This window comes from Mycteria americana, chromosome 2 (assembly GCF_035582795.1).
Source record: "Mycteria americana isolate JAX WOST 10 ecotype Jacksonville Zoo and Gardens chromosome 2, USCA_MyAme_1.0, whole genome shotgun sequence".
Lineage (NCBI taxonomy): Eukaryota > Metazoa > Chordata > Aves > Ciconiiformes > Ciconiidae > Mycteria > Mycteria americana.
The window spans coordinates 25,592,234-25,618,884 of record NC_134366.1 but is presented as its reverse complement, the minus strand read 5'-3'; the positions used below and the strand labels follow the sequence as shown (position 1 = coordinate 25,618,884).

Sequence of the window (26,651 nt, the reverse complement as noted above, 5' to 3'; positions counted from 1 at the left end):
GTGTCACCTGGAAAGGAATGAGAATATGGGGGTTAGGAGAGAAATTGTGAAGTGAGATAGCCACAACTAAGGTTGAAAAGGAAGATGTCAGAACTAAAGGGCTGCTTTTAGAATGGTCTTATTTGGTATTTTTTGTAGTAGCTCTGATAAAATCAGTAAGAGCATACTGATGAAATCTGGTAATGATATATACTTAGGAGTCATCCTAAGTACAGAGAGTATCTCAGGAGATGTATTTTCATTTAAAGTAGGGAGGTATTAATGTCATCCTTTAAGGCCCTGGTGAAATCTCATTTGGGGAACTGTGAAAATGTCTAATTAATTGTTCATAGCTGGGCTAAGGTTGAACTGAAAGAGGGGTAGAGGGAGGTTAGGTGCATCACCAGAGAGCTTGAGAGCCTTTCGTACAAACACATCTTAGGATGGCTCAGCTTGTTTACTTCAGTAAAACAAAACCAGAGAGGAGATACGAGGGCTGTCTATAAATATATCAGGAAAGTAAACATGAAGGATGAAAACCATTTAATTTGCAGGGCAATGTTGACACAAGAACAAACAGATATGTACCTATTCATTAATAAATATATCAGGAAATTAGAATAATGTTTCTAGTCATTGCAGCAATCAAATTCTGAAACAGCTTTTCCGTGGAATTAGTGAGAGCAAAAATATACCTGTTTTTAATATGGCGCTTGATAAATTTATGAGGCGATTGTACAACAGAGCTTTCTGTAGCGGCAGGGAACTAGGCCCTATCATTCAGGAGGACCTTTCTGTTCTGTGTTACCATGCCAATTCGTAGTACAAATAGCAGAACATTTTGTCCAGATTTATGGTTCATAATATGGGAAGGACTTGTCAGTCCGATCTGAATAGTAGGCAAGGTTCAGAAGTCCTTACACGTGCAAAAGTTAGATTGTGCTACTGTGACTTCAGTAAAGCATACAATGTCACCATTATATAGAAAAGGAGGTAAGCAAAAGAACTTTTAAGTGAGATGAAGAAAGCACGGGGAAGTTGCAGATGGCAAGAAGGTTATCAGCAAAGTTCTTCAAGTATAGTCATAGGCCCTGAGCTCTCCTTGGATACCAATACAAGTATGTACCAAATTACCCCATGTTTTCATGCTTTGTTCTGCTTTTGCAATGCATACTGTTTGAATTTAGTACTGTTGAATCGTCACGACTGTTGAGAGCAGCAGGGTCTGTAGCTTGTTGACTTAGAAGAGCCTTACATTCAGTGTGCTGAACTTCCTTAACACACAGCAGGAGGTCAAATCCAACAACAGGTTAATGTATAGACTGGTCCAGAGAAGCCAGCGGAGCTACTAACTAATGTTAATTCAACTCATGTAATCAATCCACGATTCAACCTCAGAAACAAGAAATAAAGAAAAACTGGTCTCCTATGTATGTTGTGAGTTGACCTAACACTAGATTTATTTCAGCACTGAGCAAGCTCATGCCAACAAGCTCATACCAGCAGGGAGTTAAGAACATTTCATTTGAAATGTGCCGTTGTGCATTTTCTGGAACCTTTTATAGCAGTAAGTACATGGTCACGCATACAGGATGCTAAAAATTACTGGAACTGAATCATTTAAAACTCTAAAGTTTGAGGATATTTAGATGGTTTATTTTCTAAATACTTTGCTTCATAAATGTGTCTGGTCACCTGAAGAGACACTGTGTTCTGCCAGGGCAGCACTGATTCTATCATCTTTTCCTTTTGATTTGCGTTGGCTGTTTGATCACTAGTGGGTGTGCTGTACTTGAACTTAAGTAACAGGGCTGTGAGCACTTCACTGTCAAGCATGATTGTAGAACATCACTCTGTTATTTCTTTACTTCAGACGCTGCTAATCGGTGATGCAGAGAGTGAATCAATTCTTTACCTTCAGTGAATCCTGTTTACGTAAGAGTGTGCAGATGTGTAGTCACAGAGATATCTATAGTTCAGTCATACAAAAGCCTGATAGCATTTTAAAACTCTCCAAACTGGTTTATACGTAGTCAATGCATATTCTGAGTTTCATGCTAAATAATGCTTCAGTTCCTGCTCTTTCTGTTCGCATTGTGTACTTCAAATACTTGTATGATAGCTTGAAAATCACAAGGGTACTGCTACATCAAATCATGGTTTTACCACTCTGTTCCTTTTCTCTCATGATATAAATCACTAGGTAGTGCGCTGTCATCAACTCTAACAAGAAGCCATAAAATCTCTTTCCACAACAATTTTAAAGCTTCCAGCAGCAGTTTTTTGAAATTTGTACTTGATGTGCTGGTTTTCTCAGTCTAGAGAAGAAGTAAGTTTGGTGGAAATATTTTAAAATTAAGCTAAAATATTTTAGCAACGTAGCTTTATTTTAAAGTAGAGTTGAAATAATTAAAAAATGCAAGTCAGTTTTCTTTCCTTGCCTTTCTGAACATGCACACAGTGGTTCATTGCAACGCTGGGAAGCTGGCATAAAGGTCTTTGTAGCTGAAAGAAATAACTACACCAACATATCCAAGGTCCAGATGTTCTAAAAAATGATGTATTACTTTTACAGTTTTATTTAAAAAAAAAATTTAAAGAGATTTAACCGATCCCAAGGATACACTCTTCAGTACAATAAAATGCCACTAGATGGAGGTACCTCAACTGCAATAACAAAAAGAATAAGCTGGAGTACAACAGTTCAAAACTCGTGCTATAGAAGAACTATCAATGTTGGACGAATTTTGAGGGAAACATTTCATTTTGCCTAAGTTTGGTTATCAATTAAAAAACTCAAAATCACAGAAATAGCCACTTTTGTCATTAATCCCATCTCATAAAACTTACTGTGTGAAACGGCTGTGCGGGAGGCTGTGGGTTTACACGTGGTGTATGCTGCACCTTTGGAATTCTTCCTGAACCCCTGCAGACTGGAGAACGCAACACAATTTTTCTCTAAATCCCATTTATATTTGGTCACCAACTGAAAAAAAATCTGCTTTCCAAGTATGCGGACAGGCTCTCCAGTTTTAAGGGCTTTCACCTACAACCCAAGCTTTTATGCAGCTTTCAGGTACATTAGATTTATGAAGATGGTCACAGATTGATTTTCCTTGACCTTACCTGTTCTGAAATAGAAATTGTAATAACAATACTTACCTAATAAACGTGACCGGTGTCTTTCTTCATGGTGCTTCCATCCTACAGCTGTCATGTAACATCCTGCAGGATTATTAGTTACCGATAATTTTGATCTCTGTTAATTTAAATTCATGGGTTCATCCTCGTTCCAGGTGGCATTCTCCCTCGGTGCTTGACTGATAAAGATCCATAATACCATAAAGGAAAATGAAATATGAAAGTCAGCCTTCAGAACCATTTTTACTTGGGGAGGTGAATTTTTAGATATTATCAAAGAATATCTAAAATTTTTTCACATAAATCTAAAAATATTTTCACATAAATAGTTTTTAAGAGAACATTGTTGATGAGGTGGCACTTTAAAAAAGGGATTTTTTTATTTGAAGGGATTTTCCTAAGAAAAATCTGTTCCTTAGCATTTTGATTTCTAAAGTCGTGTTCTGGCAATACCTCATTTTAAGATTAAAAACAGTGAATTTGTTAACTAGATGAGGAAAAGCAAGAAGAGCGTGATAAAAATAAATCTGTAGGATGAAGAAAAGGGGTCGAGAGCTGCCGTCAGTGGCTGCTGGAGTAGAATGAAATCACTGTGTTTGCACCAGTATCCTGTGCTACTACACCTAGATGCCTTAAGTGGGAATGAAATGACAAGAAGGAATTGATGCAGTGGCCAAGCAGCTATGCAACTACCCACTTCTTTACACGCCTTTAAATGCCTTTGAAATTTTGGCTGTTTCACTGTGAGGTTAATCACACTAATAAATTTGATAGTGCATAAAGCAAACAAAAAGAGGAAAAGCTTTTCTTAACTTGAAAGCTTACTGAAAGCTATTTTGATTCAGGGTATGAAGGAGCTTTCTTACAGGTAGGTTCCTTGTACAGCCTTCCTAACGCTTTCATCTCCTTGGTTATGAATGCTCTTTAGAATTTCAAGGAGTAATTCCATCTAATACAGCTTTAGCTCCTTTCAGTGATACAGAGAGTTCAGAGATAAGCTAACTACATTCCAGTCTTCCAGATGTTTTCTTCTGTATAGCTGTGTAGGTTCAAACATGGCTTGTTTTTTTGAAACAAGATTTTGAAGCAGTGTTTACATTGCTTAGCTGGAAAGGCTTCCAGGAGATAGCTAGTTATTCTGAATGTTGTCATTTCAGAGCAGGTTTGTGTTTGCCTTTCAGTACTGTATACATTGTTTTCATGACAGAAATGACTACATTTCCACTTGAAAGAACAGGCTGTTCCTGTCATGTTGTGTTCCACCAAAGCATGTTGTGAAACTCTAATAGACCCAATTTTACTACATATTTGTCTTATGTTCTCATCAACCATGCCTTCCTTTAGAGAGAGGAGGTTCTCTGGAACTGGGACTGTTACCAGTTTTACATGCTTAAGTGCTTCAGACATCACAATTCCGGGTACATTATTTTTTGTATGTGGTAATGTACTGCACAGAAAAATAAAGTTTAAATTATAGTCCTGAGCTGTTGGGTGACACTTGAATTTAAGAAAGGAGCAGCTGCAATTTTGTTACATCAGCTCTCTCCTGCTGTAGAGGAGACCGTGTTCCTTCAGGCAACATCTCATGCAGGAAGTTCTGATGTCGAACTATATACACAACCTGGAAGACAGCTGTTGCTTTTGTGCATAGGTTCAGTGGGGTTTGATTTCTACATGGACCCAGTGTTGCCGAGTGGAGTGATTTCCTGCTGTGTGCCAGATGCAGCATTTTCCCCATACAGTAGCCTTTTGAGATTTCATGTCTTTAAAGAGAAGGACCAAAGCTGTGGGGGAGCCCAAGTCTTGCCAGTGGCTCAGATATCTGACATTTGCTGTGAACCTTCGAACAGCCTTTACAAAGACATAATTTTGGTGAGGCAGTCACCAGATCAATGACATTCAGAGCACTTGTTTTTAAGTACCACTGTGGTACCGCTGGCACTGAGCCACAGGATCTCCCAGCCTTTTTCTCTTGGCAAGAGCCATTTCCAGCCTTCAGGAGGTAAGGGGAAAGTACAACAACTTCCTTCCATTATATGTTATAGGAAGAGGGCTGGGACATCCCTCATGCAGTAGTTCTCAGGCTGTGAACTCCTCTTCCCTTGCACAGTGATGAGCTGCACTGAGACACCAGTGAAGTGGGGGACTTCAGTGTTTCAGATCCAATCCTTTAGTGCAGAAGTGGGCACAGGAATCCTGAAACATTTCTGAGGCGTGATTGATAGCATTGCCATTTTTCATAACTGATTTTGTTGCATATCCCCAGCTGTAGGAATTTGTGACCTAAAGAGAGGCAGCTACATACAGAGTTATAATGACATCGAACCGCAGCAGGTTAGAAAGAAGCATGGAATTTCAGTGTATTTGCAAAAATGCTTCGAGTTTAATGATGTTGGCTGCTGATGGTTTTACTTTGACAGACTTTGAATACACTCTAGTGCCTTTGAAGGTGAAAGACTGATGACCTTCCTTGAAAGCAAAAGTCTCCTTGGGGAGTTTAAAAAGCATGTATGCAATGTATGAGGAGTTCTTTCAAAACTAATCTGCATTTCAGAATATGACCCAATCCATTTTGCTCGGTGATCTAAGAGGTGATTTGAATGTACATGTTGAGAAATCTAAGCTTTAATTATGTAAGACAAGATAGCCGTAATAATTCTCATCCTCATAGAATTCAATTTTGGGCAACCTGTCCTGAATTAGGCACAGCAGATACCTAGAACAGGGTCCAGAACTCCAGCTCGCTGAGTGCGGAGTTGGAAGGACTGAGGGAGAAACAGAATTGAAAATTTATGGAAAGAAGTCTGCCCTTAGGAGCAGACTTTGCACTAATAGATCATCTGCCATCAAAGGATCTTAAGGCCTTTTACAAATTTTAATGCTCTGGGCTCCCTGGCACCCTTGTCAATTAGAACAGTGGTTTTAACCTCATTTTACTAGCAGGATATAGAAGTTATTTTATATAGTGTACTAGGTCTGGCTTTGTTAACCCACAACATATAGACACATGGAAAATCCACAGCAGCTGGAAGAAGAAACCATCTCTCTTTATTTTTGGTCTTACACTTCAGTATCTGATGAGACATCACAACTGGCGTATCATAAGAAAATGTATGGAAGAAATAATTAGAAATATAAGTAAGCTCCTTCATAAGCTTCTCCCTCTCAGAGGAAACGGAGCTCTTCTAAATGCGAGCCTAGTTCCTTAGCATAGAAAATAACTGGCCAGAAACAAACCACCAGAAGAGTCTTTAACCACTGGCACAGCTGGGCTGCTGCTGGCTCTAAGACATGGGACGCGAACTCCAGCGTGCAGCGCAGGTGCCAGCACCAGCCTCTGGAGGAGATGTTGTCAAGTACAAATAAAATGGCATCGAAAACCTCCCTGGCAACCACGTTACAGGAGGTTTTAAAAAATAGTGTAAAATTCATCTCAAGTCAGAGAGTTCCTACAAAAAGGGAACTGGAAAAGTGGATGCACATTGTGCTTATAAATTCCGGGCTGTACATCCGTTTTCCATTATTTTGAAATGTCTTTGATGGGTGTATGTTCTGGTGGGCAGACAGGATTGCGGATGGAACCCGGGGTTTATAAAATGGGGAGAGCATTCGTGCTACTGATTGGGAGAAAGATTTGCTATCCATTGTATTTTTGTCCCTCTGAGAGCCCTCTGCCTCTCCCCCCCCTCACCAAACACACCCACCGACCCATACAAACGCAGTCTCTCCAGGTGAGACCCCAGCCCAGGCTGGGCTGACGGTGCCTGCTGCAGAAAGAGGTGGGGCTGCCACAGCCACGGCTCCCTCCCGCCTTTCCCCCTGACCCGAGTTCATCCTGCTGCTGCTGCTGCTTTGCCAGTGGCAGTCGTCCCTGTGCAGTGTAATCCCGGCATCCTCGGAGCATCCAGCAGCTGCCGGGCACTTGCAGCCCATTCAGGAATTTCCTTCTTTTTCTCCAAGTGACTGACTACTGTTGTTTCAAGGCGACTGCTTTTCATCTCATCACAGAAACACTGTAAGTATAACTTCTACTGTGGCTCTTTAGTTATTGCCTTTGTGAAACTCATCTGTTTTGTACTGAGTAGTAGGAGTCGTTAGTTCAAAGTCTCTGTGAGGCTTGTTGTGGTCCCTGCTCCTGTTTGAGGTGTTCAAATGGACCCTTAGCATTTTAGTTCTTAGCTGGATTAAAACATGAAATGAAAACAACTCAAAATGTTGGTGGCTTCCTGGCTGCCGTTTTCCTACTTTGAAGCTAATTTGCTAATGTGTCCTTCCTCTAAATGCTGGTGCCTAGTGAAGTGGAAGTGAGAAAAGAAGCATTTCCATCCCTGCTTGTTTGCTGGAGCCAGTTTTCTAACGTTGCGGTTTAACCCCAGCCGGCAACTAATCCCCACACAGCCGCTTGCTCACTCCCCCCCGGTGGGGTGGGGGAGAGAATTGGAAGAGTAAAAGTGAGAAAACTCATGGGTTGAGATAAAGACAGTTTAATAGGTAAAGCAAAAGCTGCGCACGCAAGCAAAGCAAAGCAAGGAATTCATTCACTCCTTCCCGTGGGCAGGCAGGTGTTCAGCCATCTCCAGGAAAGCAGGGCTCCATCATGCATAACAGTTACTTGGACTTGGGAAGACAAATGCCATCACTTTGAACGTCCCCCCCTTCCTTCTTCTTCCCCCAGCTTTATATGCTGAGCACAACGTCATATGGTATGGAATAGCCCTTTGGTCAGTTGGGGTCAGCTGTCCCAGCCGTGTCCCCTCCCAGCTTCTTGTGCACCCCCAGCCTATTCGCTGGTGGGGTGGGGTGAGAAGCAGAAAAGGCCTTGACTCTGTGTAAGCACTGCTCAGCAGTAACGAAAACACCACTGTGTTATCAACACTGTTTCCAGCACAAATCCAAAACATAGCCCCATACTAGCTGCTATGAAGAAAATGAATCCCAGTCAAAATCAGCACATCTAACAACCCAAGGAGGAGAAACTTCCATGCATATTCATAAGCTCTTGGGATGCTGAGGCAGGTAATCCTGCTGCCTGCTGAAATGTAGCTAGCGAGTGAAGTTTTAGAAAGGATGTAGGTTGGGGGGTATCTGTCTGTCTCATTCCCTTGAGTGCTGAAGGTGAGGTAAAGGAATACATGAGTTTAGGGACCTCAGATGGCTGCAGCAGTGTAATGGCACGTTCAAACTAAAAATCATCCCAGAACCCTGAGGCCACAGCAAAAGGGCCTATTTCAGGCTGTCCTGTTTCCTGACCCAGCTTGGTATGACTGTGAACTCCATGGTGTCACCTCAACTCTGTCTTCTTATAGGCAGTTCATATATATGTTGTATTACCTGTGAATTATCCTATCTTTAATTGCATCACTAGGAGTTGCAGAGAGGACATCAGTGTGTTAACACCTTGAAGACATCATAGACTAACTTTTCATATTGCCAGTGCCAAAGATATTCTGAATGGGAGAGCACACTTGCAATTCTGGCCAAGTTCCCAGTAAAATTTGCACAGTTGCCTAAAACATTGCCTTGTATCTGCACAAAACCTCACATCGTTTTGTAATTGTATTTTTCATTCTGAATTGGCAAGGGGATTGGAAACTCTGGGAATGAGCATGGCACCAACTATTTGACACAGAATTGATTTAGGACACCAAAATAAGGGGCACTATCCGAGAGTCTTGACTGTCACCTTTTTCTTCAGACTTCTTCCTGTGTGAACTTGTCTTTGGTTTGTTTTCCCCTTTATGTTTACTCTCCTCTTCCACTGCACTTTATCTTGATAAGAAGGACTGAGAAAAAAATTTATCAGGTGTTTTAGTAATGTTCTGTCTAAACCTGCTTTGAGCATAAGGAATACGCATCATAGGAAAACTACAGCTTTCCCAGAGGGAATCCATGTATAATGATGACTACATGTTCTGTAGCATTTGAAGTTCTCATTATGCCTCCTGTGTTACTACTCTTTCCATCTCCAGTTCTCCAGATAGTTTCTGTGTTTTGCATATATGCTAGAAATAACTGCCAAAAGTTTGCTTAATTTTCTAACATAAGCCAGAAAGGAATATGCCTTTTTCTGGTCTTGCAACAGCTACTGAATGAGTTTGTAACCTGCCTGCGCTCATCCAATACAGTGTAATGCTCTGGTTTACTGTTCCTTCATTACCACCTTTCCGAGTTGGACTGTTCCATGAAAGACTGGCTATTTATAACTCTGTTACTTGTTTGCAATCATTTAAAATAGAATACCACTAGGATTCTTTCAGCATCTGCTGTTAATCTGGTATTACTTATGATCTAAGCACGTGAGTTTAAGGGAAGATGTCCTGAGCTCAAGGATCAGTTCTGACATAGGCTACGATCACTTCAAACTTTCTGCTTCAGGTTTTCATGTTCTAAACAGCATTAACAACTTCTAGGTGCAAACCTAGCTCCAGTGTTAGGGTTCATTGACTGGTATTTATTCCATGGTTTGATAAGAAATATTGTTCTGTAAGAATTAAGTATTATGCAGAACCACAAAGCATAAATCATCTCTTGAGGTATCCTTGAAAGTTTTGTGGGAATGAACTACATAATGACAGAATCACTGTGATTTTTATACACTTTCTTTCAGGTATCTTCTTGGAGTATGGAATTTGTATGGAAAAGAAGATGGTATCTTCAGCTGGGCTGTATATTGATACTGAATTTGGTTTATGCCAATCTAGACTATCAAAAAGAAACTCCTCCAAGCCTGGGTCAGATTGACCATCAGTGCTGGGAGGTGTCGTCCCACGGGCTGGTGGAAATGAAGAAACTCAAGGTAGCAGATTCGGTCATTGCTCTCTGGGACTTCATGATGTTCTTAAAGGAATCACCTAAGCCCAAGCACAATGAACTCTTCAATGATTTAGCCCAGAACTTCTGGGATATGTATGTAGACTGTGTGCTCTCAAGATCCCATGGAATGGGCAGAAGACAATTAGTATCTCCCAAATATTCTTCCACATACTCACAAAGAACTTTAGCAGGTAACTACAGGATATGGTGTTAGTCTGTTATGTACTAGCATTAAACTGAACCACTGTCCCATCCTCGTCCTTGATTGTCTAGACAACTCAAGATAGAAATTTCCAGTTTTCTGTCTCTACTTGGTAAAAGTATTTGCATCTTTCAATGGTAGCTACTTTCACAATACGCGAGTCAAAAGTAGTTACGGTACTTCATGTCTATATTTAACAAAGTGTAAAAAATGTCGGGTACGCATGTGGGAGTGTGTGGAAATGGATGCTGCATTCTCTGTTTATCACCGTGTGCATATAAATGACATTACAATACTAAGTTTCCTGGTATTTGGTCTTCAGTCTCAACTTTGGGGAATCATCCCTCTGTGAGAAGGGAAGCTCAAATCCCTGACCGCTTGAACCCTGTTCTTCCCATTAAAACTATTGACACATAATGTGATCTCATGGTCAGTGTGAATCATCAAACAGTGACAAATTCTGGTCATCAAGGTCTGGGATGAGTCGGAACTGAGATCATATAGGTGATTGGCTTTATATCTTATTAACCAATCCTAGATCTGTGTGCTTCCTTCCTCCTTGGTAATAGACTTTTTTCTGATGTACCCAGTCAGATGTTTTAGGTTTCCAGACTGAACTTGGAGATCATTTAATCCTAGCATTCCTAACCATATTCCTTGGAAAATAACTAGCTTTCTTTCATAATCTTGCAGGGCCCGCTTTCACCAACCCATTTTAGGCCAAAAGGGGAGAAAATGAAGATACCTCAGCAAGGCAACATCAAAATGAAGGAGCACAAAAGCACAGCATGTACTGTAGATGCTTAGACAAATCCATTGGCATGGTTCAACCTTTTTTTTTCCCTCTGTATAAAGTACGTAACCACTGCTAAACTGATAAGTACGTGAGCTCCCACGTTGTCACTTTTGCTTTCCTGTCTTGCACTCTACCAAGGTTGCCTTCATCCCACTGCATGTGTGAATGCATTTGTGTTTTGAGTCAACACCTTTGTTCTCTCAGGTAAGCTTGTAAGTCTGAACCGGTGTCATATTTTTGTAGAGGCTCATCTTTTCCAATAATTCTCTTTTTTAAAAGTTAATTTTGATGGAAACCCAATATATTTTTATACCTTAAGCAATGGAGAAAATGTCAACAAACATATTTTATACAGTGTCTTGCACATACAATCGACTTTACTTTTAAGAATTGCAAAAAAGTGTGACATCAAGCTAAAGGAAATTATTATGCTCATTGTAATGTCCTGTGCAGTCTAAACTTTGTATTTTATCACTGCTTAGTCTTGGCTATAGATTAATTAAAGTATTTTTCTATGCAGCAAGGTCTGAATAGTAGTCATTTTCTTGTCTATTAGCATGTTATTTGCAAACCCACTAATACATTACATTAAGATCAGTACTTTACACAAGACTGCTCTTTATTTACACATTCATACAGCTAAATAAGGTGATACAGTCCATCCCTGTCATAGCAGGCAACATCACAGTGGAGAAGAGACCCATGCATCAAGAGGTTTGAAAGAGTGAGAGACTGGCTTGACTATTGCTCCCATTATAAGAAACCATCCAGCATGGGTAAGCTAATTCAGGGAGATTAACCGTCTATTTAACCCATTTCTCCTGAGCACAGAAAGCCTGAGAACAAATGGAAACACTCAGAGATGCTAACTGTTCTCTGCTTTACTCCTTGGGCAAGCAGCTTGTTCAGTCCCTGTTGTGTTCTAGCCTTTTATAAGATCCCAACTGGGTTTAATTATTGTAGGAAACAGTACTTACACAGTAACAGCATATAAACCTTCATAAGTTACAAGAAATCCATCCCACATAATGCCTAGCTCATATGTAGTTTGTAAAATATCCAACAATTCTCATAGATTTGTAAATGTTCATTTAGGTAAATACAATATTGAACTGCATCTTGTAAAATATTTCTCCTACAGTATTCTGGAGAGGGTACAAAAGTAGTGAGAAATTTCTCTTACCCATGAATATCACTGTAAGTTCCTGATACAAAAACTATTTTAAATACACCTTTTCTTTTGAGCAAAGAGAGGGAGTCATGACACACCCAAACCCACCACTTTCAGGAATTGATACAGCATGATGAGCAGCTATTTGAGAGCCATTGTCTGATCTGTTCCAGCAATATCCAGTTTATAAAGCTGTGTATTGTATTGCATTTGCAACAAATAAAGTGTTTTAACTGTCATAAAGCAGACAAATAAATTCCCCTTGTTCATACCTACAAATAATTTTATTCATCACCTACAGAAGTGTAAAACTATAATAACATTTTAAAGGTAATGTTTCCTGTATTAGTGATCTTTTAATTGAATGCCAGAGCAAGGTATCCTGTGCAGTTTTAAAAGCTCCATCTTTCCTCAGACTGTGAATCTTTGTTTTAATTAGTTTTCTGTAGGAGACAAAGGTGCTTAGCAGCTACCATAATTGGCTCCAGAATGCTTGAACAATCTATTGCTACAGTCACCCTGCGGAGTCTGCCAAAGGGGCGGGTGATTGTGAACAACAGGAACACAGCACCATAAGCAGCAGCAGCAAAACAAATTCCAGGGGGACATACCTGTTTTGTCTATGACAGCCATGGAAAGCCACCTGGCTACTCCTGGGGTCTCTACAAGAGGGATTAATAGTGAATGGGATGATCTTTTCCTCCACCAGTACTCAGCACTCCCTCTCTTTCCATCCCTGGGTTACAGCAGGAACAGAAAGCCCAGTTTTCTTGGGTTTCCCCCTGACTGCCAGACCATGGTCCATGGCTGGCTGGCAAAATCAAATGCTGTCTATGCTGCTGTGAAGCCTTGTGTTAGTATTAATTTATTAAGTATAAATGTAAGCATTTTGGGAAATTCCGCCAGTCTTTATTACAATTAACAAGAGCATTTGCAGCTACTTGCCTGCAACATCAGAGTGTCTGTAGCAAAAGCACAATGCAGTTGGGGGACGAATGCTGTGGGGCTCGCTTTGTGCCTGATTTAAAGTTTTTACTTAAGCATAAAAATAAACTGATTTCCAGTTAAGAGATCTTTTATATCCATACCTTGGCTACACTGTACTGCTGTAGCTTTTGCTCAGAAATTGGAAGGACTTAGATGAGTCCTCTATGTTTTTTTGGAAAAAATGGGCCAGTGCCTTGCTGCCACTAGTCGTGAGTCACCCACACATTCACATATATGCAAGTCCATAAAAAAACTAAACGTCACAGTCTTTGTTCTCCTAGTCAAATATTTATTGTTTGGTTTTAATTGTGAAAAGACAATGGAGCATACTTTTTGTGGCTCCAGTGTGTCACATTCTCTAAAACAGTAAAAAAGCAGCATAGCTGCTGAAGAGTTGTCAGAGAAATACAAACATAAATAAATGAGCAAGACTTTACTTGACACAGAGGACTTTAGTTAGATAATCTCTATATACTTTAGCTTACCTTTCTTGCAGGCAGGCAAGAAATATACATACAGGCTTGTTTAATAAAACATACTTAAACTTTATGTAGATAATTTTGGGAAAAAATGTCCTAATGAAACCAGATTATACTTAGAAATTATCAGTTAGCAAAGGGCCAGCACAAAAATTAAATTAGCATAGCTTGATCTAATTTCTCTAGCTTTAAGTACTAGATGACTGTCTTAGTCTACAATGTAATGTTTAACAGAGCTGCCCATAAGAAAAACCTTCTGATTGTTGGAAACTAAAAATGTGGAGATTTCTCTAAAGTTTAAGTACCATTTCATATGACTGTTTTGTTTTATTTCATTATTTTCTTCAGGTTCTCCTTTTTATAGAATTTAACAAGACAATTTTTAAACAAAAACCTCTGCCTTCATTTTTAACGCCAGCAGTGCTATGTCTTGTTACAAGGACAAACAGATTTTAAAGAAACGCTTATACACACACCCCTCTCCCTATCCCTCTTTCAGGAAGTAAAAAAGGGAGTTGGAAACTAAGTTCTACCTGTTTAGCTCAGATTTATTTCCATTTTTCAAGTTGGCATTTAACAAAGTGAAAGCTTGTACTTTTCTCAAAACGCTGCTTACAGGCAAAAATGACAGACTATGTGCCAGAGCTTGTACGTCACAAAACCCCTTGCAATGTCACAGCAATTTATGCCATAGCACTGGATAGCAACTGGTTTTAAAATGAAGTAACAGCCTCAGGGAATCTTGCTCTATTGTAATATAGCAAATTCTGGCTTTGCCCAAGTTAGGAAAGGAGACAATAGCTTAGAAGTTGAGTCATCTACAAAAAGGTCTGCTGCTCACAAGTTTGTGTTGGTATTCTACAGGTGCTAGGGTGGAAGAGGATGAGTTCTAATTGGAGACAATATGAGCAATAACCCAAGAAATAATTAGAACAGTAAGATCAGTTCAAGAGCTGTGAGAAACCCATGAGGAGCAGGACATGTCAGCATGTCTCTCCAACAGGCTCAGAGAAACTGTTGGCACAGACAAGCTTCTTAGTGAGTCTTTAGATGAAAACTGAGAGAATAGAAATCAGAAGCCCTGATACTAAAGGCAGCAATTCAAGAAACAAAATGGACTTGGACAAAAACTACATGGGTACGATATCCAGGAAAATGAAGAACTGAATGTGTTTATGCGAAGGTTCATCACCCTGCTCAAAGAAAGAGATACTTAAACTGCAATGTGTGGAATGTGTCAACAAGAGATGGAAATCTAAATAGTGGACCTACTGATAGTGGATCAGGGTAACCTGACACTAGCACACAAAATTATTAGACTCAACACACCTTTGTACCATACCGTACGGGGTACTTTACTAATAAATCATCCCCATGTTTATAGTTAAGACAAAATATAATTTTACTCTCAAGATGTTCTATGCAATTCATCAAAGCATTACAAACAGATTTTATCTTGTAAATAAAATACACACACAGTTAACTAAAATATTAAAAGCACTGTTCAGAACACTATCTATTCTACAGGTACCGAATCTTTCTTGACTGAGTCCAACGTTTTAACTCTTTTGATCTTTTTTAAGGCTCCTTCACAAACAGAGGGCTTTCTAAGAGCAAGGTCTGTTACAGCCAGTGGCCCTCCGATTAATTGAGGAGGTGTACTTTCGACAGTTACTAAGCGACCAGATCCAATCTGAAAAAGAAAATAAATGCATTGCTTGACATTCATGTTAGCATTTAAAATGAGATGAGAGTTAAATCATGAATTGTCTTTCAAAAATATTATTCAGCTGGTGGAGATGCATGCTGAGGTTTCTGAGGTCCACTCAAACTATCCTTTATACTAAATTCACAAACTGTTCCCATCAATACAAAGGAAAAGACAGAGTGGTTTTTCAGCAGGTACCTTTATGTACTCTGCTTTTCTGCTTTCATGTCTGATCTTACAAATAGAGGAAAAGAAAATCAAGCCTTTATTACAATAGAAGTTTGTTCTGCAATGTTATTTGGATTTGTATATAATATTTGCCACAGATTTTGTCCTCAGAATTTCACTATACATTAATACTTCAAAGAAAAAAAAGGGAACATACCCTGCTTCTCTCAGAATGCAATTGCCTATAACTACTGCTCCAGGAAAACTCCAAGACAGAAAGAGACATACACTTTCCAGTCTCATTACTAGTCTTTATACTGAATAGGTTCAGGTCTTTGAATAAAAATCCCTGAGTGACACCTCTATCTTCTAACCATGACCTACTAAAACAAACAATGCAGCTCTCTGAGTTCATGTGGCTCACATGTTTGATTACTTGACCTTGACTGGTTTGCAACAACCATCTTTTAGCTTAATTTTCATCTCTCCCTACTGAAGGTGTTTGGCAGAGAGGAGGGAAGAAGATTGTTCCGTGAAAAAATTGCCAGCCATATCTGTCATTTGTAATTTTGCTAAGCAATGTACCCAAGGAATTTTATCTGATGTTGCTGATGTGTTCGCTTTCTTAATTAACTTATTCTGCAAGATGGACTAATCTTTTCCATGTTTTTGTTGACAGTTGTTGAAATATTGATTATAAAACCATGAAGATATTTTCTTGTTAAATCCTTTCCCTCCAAAGAAATGAATAATCTTGGCTTGAGGTCCAAGTCTTTAAAATAAAACCTACAATGCATTTCTCTCTACTAACAATTTCTAGAATACTCATGTTTATATCTAAATTTTTCATATACTTTCTGCAAAATATTGCTGATTAACAGTCTCACTGATATATGCATGTAACTAAATAATTTTTCCAGCCCACTTCATCTTGCATTCATAATGTGTCCCTCCATATCTTTCAGAAGTTTAGGGCAAAGATAATTTGATAAAAATCCTAGTCCAGCATTCTAAGACCATCCCCTTGCTTCCTATTAAGCTCCTCCTTTCTTCATCACATTAAACATGAACTGCCTCTTTTCTTTTTCAGGATGCAGCCACCTTAGTTGTCATTACTCATTCATGCCAGAGAGCCCATGATAATACAATCTCTTGCCTTTGTGCAAGTTTGAAAACAGCACCTCATGTTTTTTCTTCCTTGTTTCTCCTTACATGTAAGAGTAACTTATAAGCAACCAAGAAGCTATCCCTCCCCCTAAAATCCTCCTTAGCTGTGATGCTTACACAGAAATCATCCAGCTAGCTCAAAAGCAGTTAGTGACTGGAATGGAGATTCTCCCACGTCTTACCCCAGCTTGTCAAAACTCAACATCTAAATATGCTGTTATGCCTGAATAAGATCTTAACAATGGCTTTTATTTTCTCACACTTCAGTTGACTGATAGAAATGAGAAAAAAAAATCTTTTCTGCAGATGCAACAAATGGCTTATCTGCAGACAGTCAGGAACACGTTTACTGACAAAGGACACCTCTACCGACGTATTAGGGATTTAAATCTAATCGTATTAAAATATTTACCCAGCAATAAGTGAAGGAGGTCTTGACCTTAGCAAGGTTTTCATGAAAGGCTGTCCCACAAGAGGTACATGTCAAGTGGCATAGGGACCATCTTGCCCACACTTCTTATGAGTAATTGGATCTGAATCCCATTCTGACCTGTTGTTTGAGGATATGTCAGAAGGGGAAGTGGTGCTTTGCAAGAGATACAGATTCTTTCTTACATACTTGGAGCTTTTCAACATAAACATTATTAAAGAAAGAGTAAGCAGCAGCATATATACAGCCAGAATAAACTACTTGCACATTAATGAAAATAAAACAGTGCCATTAGGGATTACTTACTGTTGTACCAAGGCCTTTAATATCAGTAGAATGGACTGCTCCATTTTGAGTCTTCAATTTAGATCTGGAAGCCTCTATTGATTTTTCCTGAAGCCTTTTTGCTTTCTAAAGATAGTTAGAAAAAAGGCAAAATTGTTTTAATCAGAATGAATTGTATCATTTGCACTTGTTAGAAAATAGACAAACAAAATGACAAAATAAATGAGGTGATAATTCTATTGGCCTTTAATTGTAAGTACCCTCCCTCTGGTTTGTGACTCTCTCTTGTACTGGGGACCTGAAAACACAATGAATGGACATGGCTTCACAAGGGCGAGAAGGGAATACTCACTTGCTACGACCTGTGGGCTATATTCTTTCTAATGTAGTCATATATGCTGTTAGCCTTCATCACCACAAGAGCACAGTGCTGCCTCATGTTCAGCTTGTCACCCCGTACATAGTACATATTTACATAGCCAGTCAGTCCCCAGGCTGTTCTGATGCATGACAACCTTTATACATCGCAGACGCATGACTTCACATTTTCTCTTCCTGAACTGCATGAGCTTTTGGTTAGCCCATCCCTCCAGCTTGTCAAGGTCCTTCTGAATAGCAACCCTACCTCCCAGCATATGCATTGCTTCCTCCAGCTCAGTGTCACGCATGAATGTGATGAGGTTGCACAGTGATCTAAGTAACTAATGAAAATGATAAGTATCATTTTCAGTAATGACAGTATCAACCCTATAATTAACTCTGAAGAATATAACTCAAAACTGACTGCTAGTTAAACTTTAATCACTGACCACTGTCCTTTGAGCCCATCAGTCCAGCCAGTTTTTCATCCAACTTGTAGTCCAGCTGTAGTGGACAACACCTATATGTAGTCCAGTCCATATCTCCCCAATTTGGCTACAAGGATGCTACACAAAACTGTGCTGAAAACCTTGCTAAAGCCAAGGGAAATAACATGGATCTTCCTCCTTCTCCAGAGCTAATAATTTTATCACAAAAGGCAACCATGTTGGCAAGGCATGATTTGTCCTTGGTAAATCCATGACAGCCATTTCCAATCACCTTCTTGTCCCTCATATGCCTAAAACAGCTTTCCAGGGACTCAGTTAAAACTAACCAGCCTGTAGTTCTCCAAATCCTTTTCCTGGCCCTTTTTAATTTCTAATTCTAGCATAGATCTTTACCACAGGCCAGTGATGTGCTTGCACATGAAGAAAATTGTTCTCTTTTGTGTCTCCTTTGGGAAATGAAGAAAAATTAAATTCAGCTGCCAAAGCATTTCTTTTAAGTGTGATTTCATTCATTCTCCAACTTAGTCTGATCGCCTAACCAGGACTCCAATATTTTTTATGTTCTTTTGGAAAAGCGCAAATATTGCTAGAAGAAACTCCTTTCAACATAAAATATTTCCTATCTTGAAAGATGTCTGCCGTATTAAAAATAGGGAATGAAGTATTAGAAAAAATAAAGAAAAGAATGACCAGACTTTTAGTTTCAACAATTTGGGGGGGTGGGGAGGGGGGCAGAGAGAGAGAGACCCCAATTGCAAGTGCATAAACAATGTTGATCCCCAATTTGTGACTGTAGTCAGAAGAGCAAATCATAGAATCATAGAAGAGCAAAAGAATCAAAGATTGCGTAGCTTTGCCAATACATCTTATGGTTCATTCTTCTATGTCTGTGTGAATATAAAATTTACTGTAACTTCTACTTGAATATCCTCATAATTCATTAAGAAATGTGTTTGGAACTTCCCAATTCTTATAACTACACTGTGAATGTAAATTTTGCTTCATCACTCAGATTTCTTACCTTCAATGCCTCATAGTTTGATGTCCGAGTCAAGAAATTTTCCCAAGATTTATTTACCATTCCTCTCTGCTTATGGATAGCTTGCATCTGTAATATAAATGAGATTTACAAGGTGCGACACAATCCTACTCTCATGAGCTTTCCTGAAGTCTTTCCTTGTGCTGTTTGGATAGTACGTTCACCTATGCCCCTTTGGCTACCTTAGCTCATCCCTCTCACTTGAGATGACAGGATAATGTTGTACTAATGTACTTGTCCTTTCAGTTATGCACTGCCTTTAAAAAAAAAAAGGCTTACCTTCTCTGTTGCAAACAAATTTTCCCCTCTTCCAACACAGATGTGTTAGAAGAGCCCCAACTCTTTCAAGAATACTTTCTCTATGTTCTCACTCTCAAATGCTGAACAACAGAGATGGAATCAGTTCTGGTGACAAAAGTGCAGGCATCATAATGCATGACAATCCCTCAAAAACAATAGCATGAGATTTTAGACAGCTGGACCAACTGATCTTACTTCTCAGAAAGCAGGAGAGGATGAGACAGTAGATAAGCAAAAATGCCAAATGCTTGCCTTATAACCAAAGCTGGAAAATGTCTATACCGGCTCACTCTCAGCATGCTGGGAAGCACAAAGCCCTACTTTGCGAAGTAATGAAACTTTGTGAATATTCAGCCAAGGGAGCTTGTAACAGAGGCTTATGTTTCATTTTAAGAAGGAGATGTAGTTGTAATAGGTACTTTAAATTGTTACCTGCTACAGATGAACACAGGTGCAACTCTAATAGTAACATAATGATCATTTCTCATTACACCATTGGTGATGCATCACTGATGATACTGCTTCATTTTTTCATGTTACTCTCTAAATATTGGCAAAATTATACAAATTGGAAGAACTGAGGTTAACTTAATTTAAAGTTAAAATTTTACTGCTGAGAGATTAAAATATCTTCAAGCAGTGTACACATACAGAATTCTCAACATTATATAATAAGAAAATCTTCATCTAAGTTGACAAAAAAGCTTTACATGGGCTTTACTTGATTAAATACTCCTTGTCTAACCTTTGTATATGTTTTTTCCTCCTCTTGGATTTCTTGGTGATGTTGACTTTCAAGCACTTCAGTCTGCAGAGCAGCAACCATTCTTCCAGTATCTTCTGATATCTCTGAAATAACTTTCAAGGCTTCCTCATCCGATGCAACAGGCCTGAATTCTTCTTTTAGTTCTGCATGCAGTTCACTCCAAACTTCTCCAACCTGTGTGTGAAACACACACCACACTATTTGATATTTGTCTCTTTTTTTCAGTTCCAATTATTCAAAATATAATAGAGCAACAATCTCTCTCCTTATTGTTGTTTCACTTCCCAGAATTTTTATGCAAGATTAGAATTCAGTAATGCTATGCCAAATTCATTCATGATAATCCTCCCTAAGCCTTCCCAAGCCCAAGCTTGACTCCACAGAGCAGTAACAGGAATGGTGATAACTACGGAAACTCAGAAGAAATACAGATAGCTGCAAGATACCAAATTACAAGAGTGAAGCGTTGTGTCCTACTGGCTGCTTCTTAAAATCTCAAATTGTGCACATTATCAGAGCAAACTGCAATATGAGACAAAAATGGAAGCTGGAATTATCAACTAAAGATCGAGTCTTGCTAGTTTCTGAACACTTCAAGCTCTCACAGACTTTGTTCCTAAGCAGAAAATTGGCATAAACTGAAGCAGCTTTTGAGCAGGATGGCTTCCACAAAGCTTGTTATCCTGTTCTTGTTTCCTATAGGCACATCATTCTTAACTTTTGACAGTATGGATGGCTACTGCATGTGGGGACAAAGATGGGAAAGCACAGAAAAACCTTTATCAGAATGTGTATTTAATGTAATTTTTAATAGCAAACCATCTTCCCCTAAACTAACCTTACTGCAAAAAGAGGCTGTCCTACTCTCCAGCCCTTCCCCAATTTCTTACTCCTGTCCTGGCGCATTCCTGTTTCTTGAGCTGGCAAAGAGTTAAAACTATTTTTTTCTGAGTTATTTTTAACTAGCATTGGTTTCTAGTCTTATTTTCTATGCAGTTGCAAACATTTGTAGCAGTACAAAGGAAGAGTTTGGGGAGTGCTGCAATGATAGAGGTGGGATTGTTTCTTTTGATGGTAAATACTGCCTTACACTCTCTGTGAAACTATAGGTGACTTGTGACATAGATGACAGCTTTTGAAGGGTTATTTGTTTGTTGTATCCTGAGATATACTTGCTATTTTTGCAAACAGAGATACAGTAGTAATATTTTCTTCCACAATACTCACTTTAAAGTCAATATAATGCTGTATGATAGCAAGTGTGACAAAATCCTTAGCAGATAAGCCAGGTAAATTTTCAAAACCTAAAAGAATATTAATCAGGTCAGTATTAACACCATGATGAATTTATCTTAAAATATAACATTCAAAAAAAAGACACCATCTTATTTGTCATATAGTCACATGCAAATTCTTCATCACACATATACTAGTCAGTCACTCTTCAACTCCTGAGCAGGCTTTTGGTGATAAAAACCCCGTTTTCTCTGTAATAAATCCACTCTATACTAACTCTTTACTTATGAGTGGCTCCAGTGACCTTCCAACCACTTGGAAAGCCAGGATAATACTGCATTTGCTATGCTTTTGTGGTAAGGGTTTGATATTCTGTTAAAGGAGACAAACAGTTGAGTCCACAGGTCCCAGTTTCTGAAGAAGCAATTCAGCACAAATAGAGTTTGCTTTAGCTGTGAAGTAGCCAACAGGAGAATCATATTACAGCGTGACCAGTACTTTGTTTCAAAGCTGTGTAATGAGGGTGTCCTCCATCTCATAGGCTTGAGCCTTCAGCATAATGCCTTGAGCATCACGATTCCATCTTTTAAAAAGTATGTTTACAATATGTGTAAAAGAATAAGGTAGAGAAGTATGGTTGCTGAGACTATGCCTCATTTTTTGCATGCTGAATGTTAATTATACTTGATTTTTTAAAAAAACCCTATCTTTATATAGCCTGTCAAATCTAGACTTCATCATACCATCTGTGTGGTAACTGGAAATGTAGTGTCTATCTATTAGAGTATAATTACATCATGTTTTGAAGTTAATGAACACCATAAATAAAGACCAATTAATACTGGTTTTCTAGACCACCATGTTACAGGCTGTTATGGAGCATGACTACAGTAAGACAAAGATGCTGAGACTAGACTATAAAAATCTTTCCATTTTTTAATTATCCACTTTCACGTCATTTCAATACTTCACAGGAGACATTACAATGTATATCAGTAACATAAGACGTATGTGTGAATATAGGAGAAAGCTGGAACAAAATCTCATGCCTCTTTGCTTTAACAAAGAATTTAGCTGTGATCCAACTTTTAACATAATGAACACTAATAAAAATTAGTAAGAACCTGGGTTACAACAGAGGAAGAACTAGCTATAGTTTATTAGAGAAACTAAGCATGTTTTCTAACCAGTTGACTCTCTAGGTTATCCAGGGAACTGGTTGAAGCCATCTCAGAACAATTATTGATCATCTTTGAACCTGTGGAGGATGGACGTGAAAAAACAAACATAATGCCTATTTTTAAAAGGGGAAAAGGACAAGCCAGAGAATATTGGTTCAGTTCAGTTCCTGAAAAAAGACTGAAACAAATAATTAAACAAATAATGTGTATGCAGCTAAATGGTTACAGTGAAAACACTTATATCCAACATGAGTAAGTAAAAACTAAGACCTAGCTTTTGTCTACAGCCAGATAAGAAATCTTATGGATGTGGAAGAGTTTATCATATATCTTGACTTCAGTTTAGGTTTTTAGACAAGGGTGTAATGAGTATTCATATTCAGTGTGCAAAGAACACAGAATCAGGAGGGACTGCAGCATTTTGAAGGAAAAGATCAGAATGCAAATTAATCTTGCCAATCTGAAAAATTATCTAAAACCACAGAATTTAATTCAGTAAGGACAAATAAAACATTCTAAATGTAGGAATAATCATCTGTACAAATCCAGGATGGTAGATGACTGTACAAGATCCTAAGTCAAATGAACAAACAATATCATGCCACTATGAATATAGCAATTGTTATATAATGTCAGAATGTTTATTTACAAAATTAGTAGAGTAATGTAGCTCTCTTTGGCTGTGAGGCTTCTGCTGGAGTACTGTGTTCAGTTTTGGGACACTACAGATCAAGAAGAATGTGAACCAATTGGAAAGACTCAGGAAAGGAACAATGCAAATAATTAGAGGTTATGCTAGAAAGTGAGATCGGTACGTAACATCTGCAGAAAGTAGTATTTCTTAATCTAGGGAAATAAAATTAAATGTAAAAGTGTTAAAATATGTGAAAGATATTGTGTGTGGGAAAACAAATTACAGAAAATTTCAAGCAAATCTTAGGTTTAATTCTAGGAAAACTCCTAATGGTAGGGCCAGCAAAGTACTGGGGAAATCTTGAAAAACCCATCAATAGGGACTTTTAAGAACAGGATGAACAAGCATCTGTTAATAACAGAGTGTTGATGATGCATCTCAAAGTTTCCTTTGACCTTTTTTTTTTTTATAGTGACTTTATTGATTGCCAGTGAACAAGTTCAGTTTAATGACAAATATGACATTGACAAGGCAATTCACTTGTCTTACCTAGCTTGCACAATAATGAATAAAGTTTTGCACGTATGTTTTCTGAAATTTCCATGATGGCAAAGCTGGGACAGTTGGCAGGCATGGGGATGACCTCTTGCTGTTTCTGGAAGCTGCTAGCAATAGGTGTCTTCATGTCTAATAATTTCAAAACACAAAACCAGAGTAGAAGAATGAAGAGGCAGTGTGTTCCCAAAGCTATTGAACTTAGAAGAAATTCTGTCTATGTAATGAAGTATGAGGATCTTTAGCAGGTAGCTATGGACACATTCTTTTCTGTGATGCCTCCTCCAAAAGAAGACAGTTCCACCTTACTTTGTGGACATTACGTAAATAATTTTGATAGTTTGACCAGGAATTTGAACATAATTTGGGCCAGGAAATATTAATTAGCATGACTAAAGATTTGCGAGAATATAGCACTCTCCTTACTTCTTTTTACAACATATAACAAAACACAATGCCTTTTGTGGAAGAAATTAAGTAGTTTAACTGTCCAGCATTAGAAAAGCTGTTCAGGATACTAGTCATGGTTCTGTTCATTACCTGGTTCATTCCCAGCTGATGTAGAAAATGCCATCTAGTGGCCAGACTCTAAGCAAAACAGATAGAAGGTATTTTGGGTTTGGTAAGAACTAGAGCATAAAGCTATAAATATTGTAATTTACTTTCATCAGGATTCAGACTGCAAAAGCAAATACTGTCTTTGTTTTACTTTATTCCGCGGAACTGCTCACAGTTTCACATACATCATAAAACTTACCAACAATCCTTCCATATCGATCACGTTTGACTCCTAGCTCCAGCTCCTCCTGTCTCCATAACTGTATTAGAAGGTTAGCTGCTGTTTGATCTTTCTCCCCGCGCCAGGTGCTGATGTGTGAAGTGGTTTTAGGGTTGTCACAAAATTCAACCAGGATTCCGAGAATTATATTGCACAGGTTCTTTTGCTTCAACTTGGTGAAGGGAAAAGGAAAAAATGTTTTAAACTGTTCAAAACACAGTGATGTCTACCTTCAAAAAATAGAGAAATTGTGTAATATGTAATCAAGTAACTGCAAGCTTTTCATCACAACTATTTGCATAAAACTGGTGTATAAACTTGTAAATCTTTCAAGTTTCTGGAATCCTGCTATGCAAAGTTCCATAAATCAAGGAACATGAGGGGAATGAATGTAGGATCGTGTAAGATGCACATACCTGTGTGTAGAATTACATAATAGGTTTTGTATACATGCCTCCAGGCTCACATGCTGGAGAAAGTACTACTACCAAGATTTATAAGAAACAGCCTCTGAAGGCAGTGGCTGAGCGGTACCACACAGCACCTGTTCTATTTTGTGGCCAGATCTTTTAGCAGCTGCTGAGAGTAGGGAAGGGCCTGCAGCCTTGCACTGCAAGGGCATCAGAGGCTGGCAGTACGACTGGCGAGAATGAGGAGGGAATGAAACAAGGAAGGTGCATGCTTATTTTGTGAGAGGTGAAATGCCTGTGCCAGCTCGATGTCCAAGACCCACAGAAGTAGCTATACATACAAAATACATGTACAAAGTAACTTTAAACATCAAAACTTTTAAAGCCTTGAAGTGTATACTAACTCTGCTCTTACTAACTTCAATATGAAGTAAGAGCCGAGGTGCTTTTCTAAACAGAGATGTCATCCAAAATAAGAGCATAGTTTGAGTTTTCTTTTTAAAAAGAGTATATTTTTGGTAAATTTAAAACTCCCTCTGTAGCATACTTACTTTTAAAAAAGATACATAGAAAAATCCATTCAGTCATTTCTGAGCTGACGTCCTGGTGTGTGATTACCTTCCTATCTCAGGGAATTACATACACTGATCTTTTTGTTACTATTATAATAGTCATAGGACATACTGTAAACAAAAATAATGCCATTTTCCATGTTGTTTTACTACTCTTGCATTCTGTAACAAAATAAAAATACCTACTGCCAACAAATCCAGAAGGAGAAAAATGCCCTGTTTTTCAAGAAAATAATCCTCTGCAATGTAACATCCAATGACACAGGACCTTAAACAGAAATAATTTCACTATGTAGAAACATTTTTATGCTTTAGAACATTCTACAAGCATCTAATTTATTTTACTGAATTGCATAAATATATTTGGTATGCAATACGCTTCATACCTTCAGGGAGTAGAAAAATCATGTTTCACATGCTTTTTCATTTACACTGTATAACTAAATATACCCTACTTGACTGCTCTTTCTTCTCTTGCAGGTGGCACACCTTCCTTGTAGCAGCCCAAGAAATTTGGCAGGTTCACAATGAATTGGATTAGAATATGGATTTGAACTAAAACTAACTCAGTAAAAGAGGCTAAAATTTCGCTAGATCATGTCCCTGATCTAGCTTATTGCAAGGCTGTGTGAATATTTCTGCCAGCAGAATCAAGGGGGTGAGACAAGCAAGACCGTTTTTTTGGCAACAGTGTTTGCTTCTCCCAGCTTAAAATGATCATAAAACCAGCATTCATGTTGCTGTTGCTTCCTTTCTTTTTTCCTTGCTTATGGTCATTAACACAGAAACTGAAGCAATCTCCTCCATCAGTCTTTTCTCCCAAACATATAATTTGGTTTTCAATGTATTTATCAACCTCTGCCTTAAAACAAATTAACTTTTGGTTATCCTCCTATGTATTGGCATATTCTATTGATAGCAATCTTTAAAATATTTCTAGCCCAATATAGCCAGTTTATAAACACTTCTTCTTATGCTTACACAGTTTTTAGCCAATATTGATCTATTCTTGCCTTCTGTTTACTTCTCTGAAGTTATTTACAGA

At 38.5% G+C, this 26,651-nt stretch overlaps 2 protein-coding genes across 2 annotated transcripts in view; one reads left to right on the top strand and one right to left on the bottom strand.

Moving 5' to 3' along the window:
- The first annotated feature begins 9,742 nt into the window (after nucleotides 1-9,742).
- Nucleotides 9,743-10,147, top strand: FAM237B (family with sequence similarity 237 member B). The gene has a single exon (XM_075495422.1). The coding sequence runs from the start codon at nucleotides 9,743-9,745 to the stop codon at nucleotides 10,145-10,147; it is 405 nt and encodes a 134-aa protein (XP_075351537.1).
- Nucleotides 10,148-15,084: 4,937 nt separating this feature from the next.
- Nucleotides 15,085-26,651, bottom strand: part of CFAP69 (cilia and flagella associated protein 69) — a 28,623-nt gene continuing 17,056 nt past the window's right edge. Inside the window, exons 16-23 of the mRNA XM_075495421.1 lie at nucleotides 25,793-25,874; nucleotides 24,604-24,796; nucleotides 23,841-23,978; nucleotides 21,468-21,544; nucleotides 20,220-20,414; nucleotides 19,157-19,243; nucleotides 17,348-17,452; nucleotides 15,085-15,261 (exon numbers count right to left, since the gene is read on the bottom strand). Coding sequence (XP_075351536.1) covers nucleotides 15,085-15,261; nucleotides 17,348-17,452; nucleotides 19,157-19,243; nucleotides 20,220-20,414; nucleotides 21,468-21,544; nucleotides 23,841-23,978; nucleotides 24,604-24,796; nucleotides 25,793-25,874 — 1,054 coding nt within the window. The remainder of the gene's footprint in view (nucleotides 15,262-17,347; nucleotides 17,453-19,156; nucleotides 19,244-20,219; nucleotides 20,415-21,467; nucleotides 21,545-23,840; nucleotides 23,979-24,603; nucleotides 24,797-25,792; nucleotides 25,875-26,651) is intronic.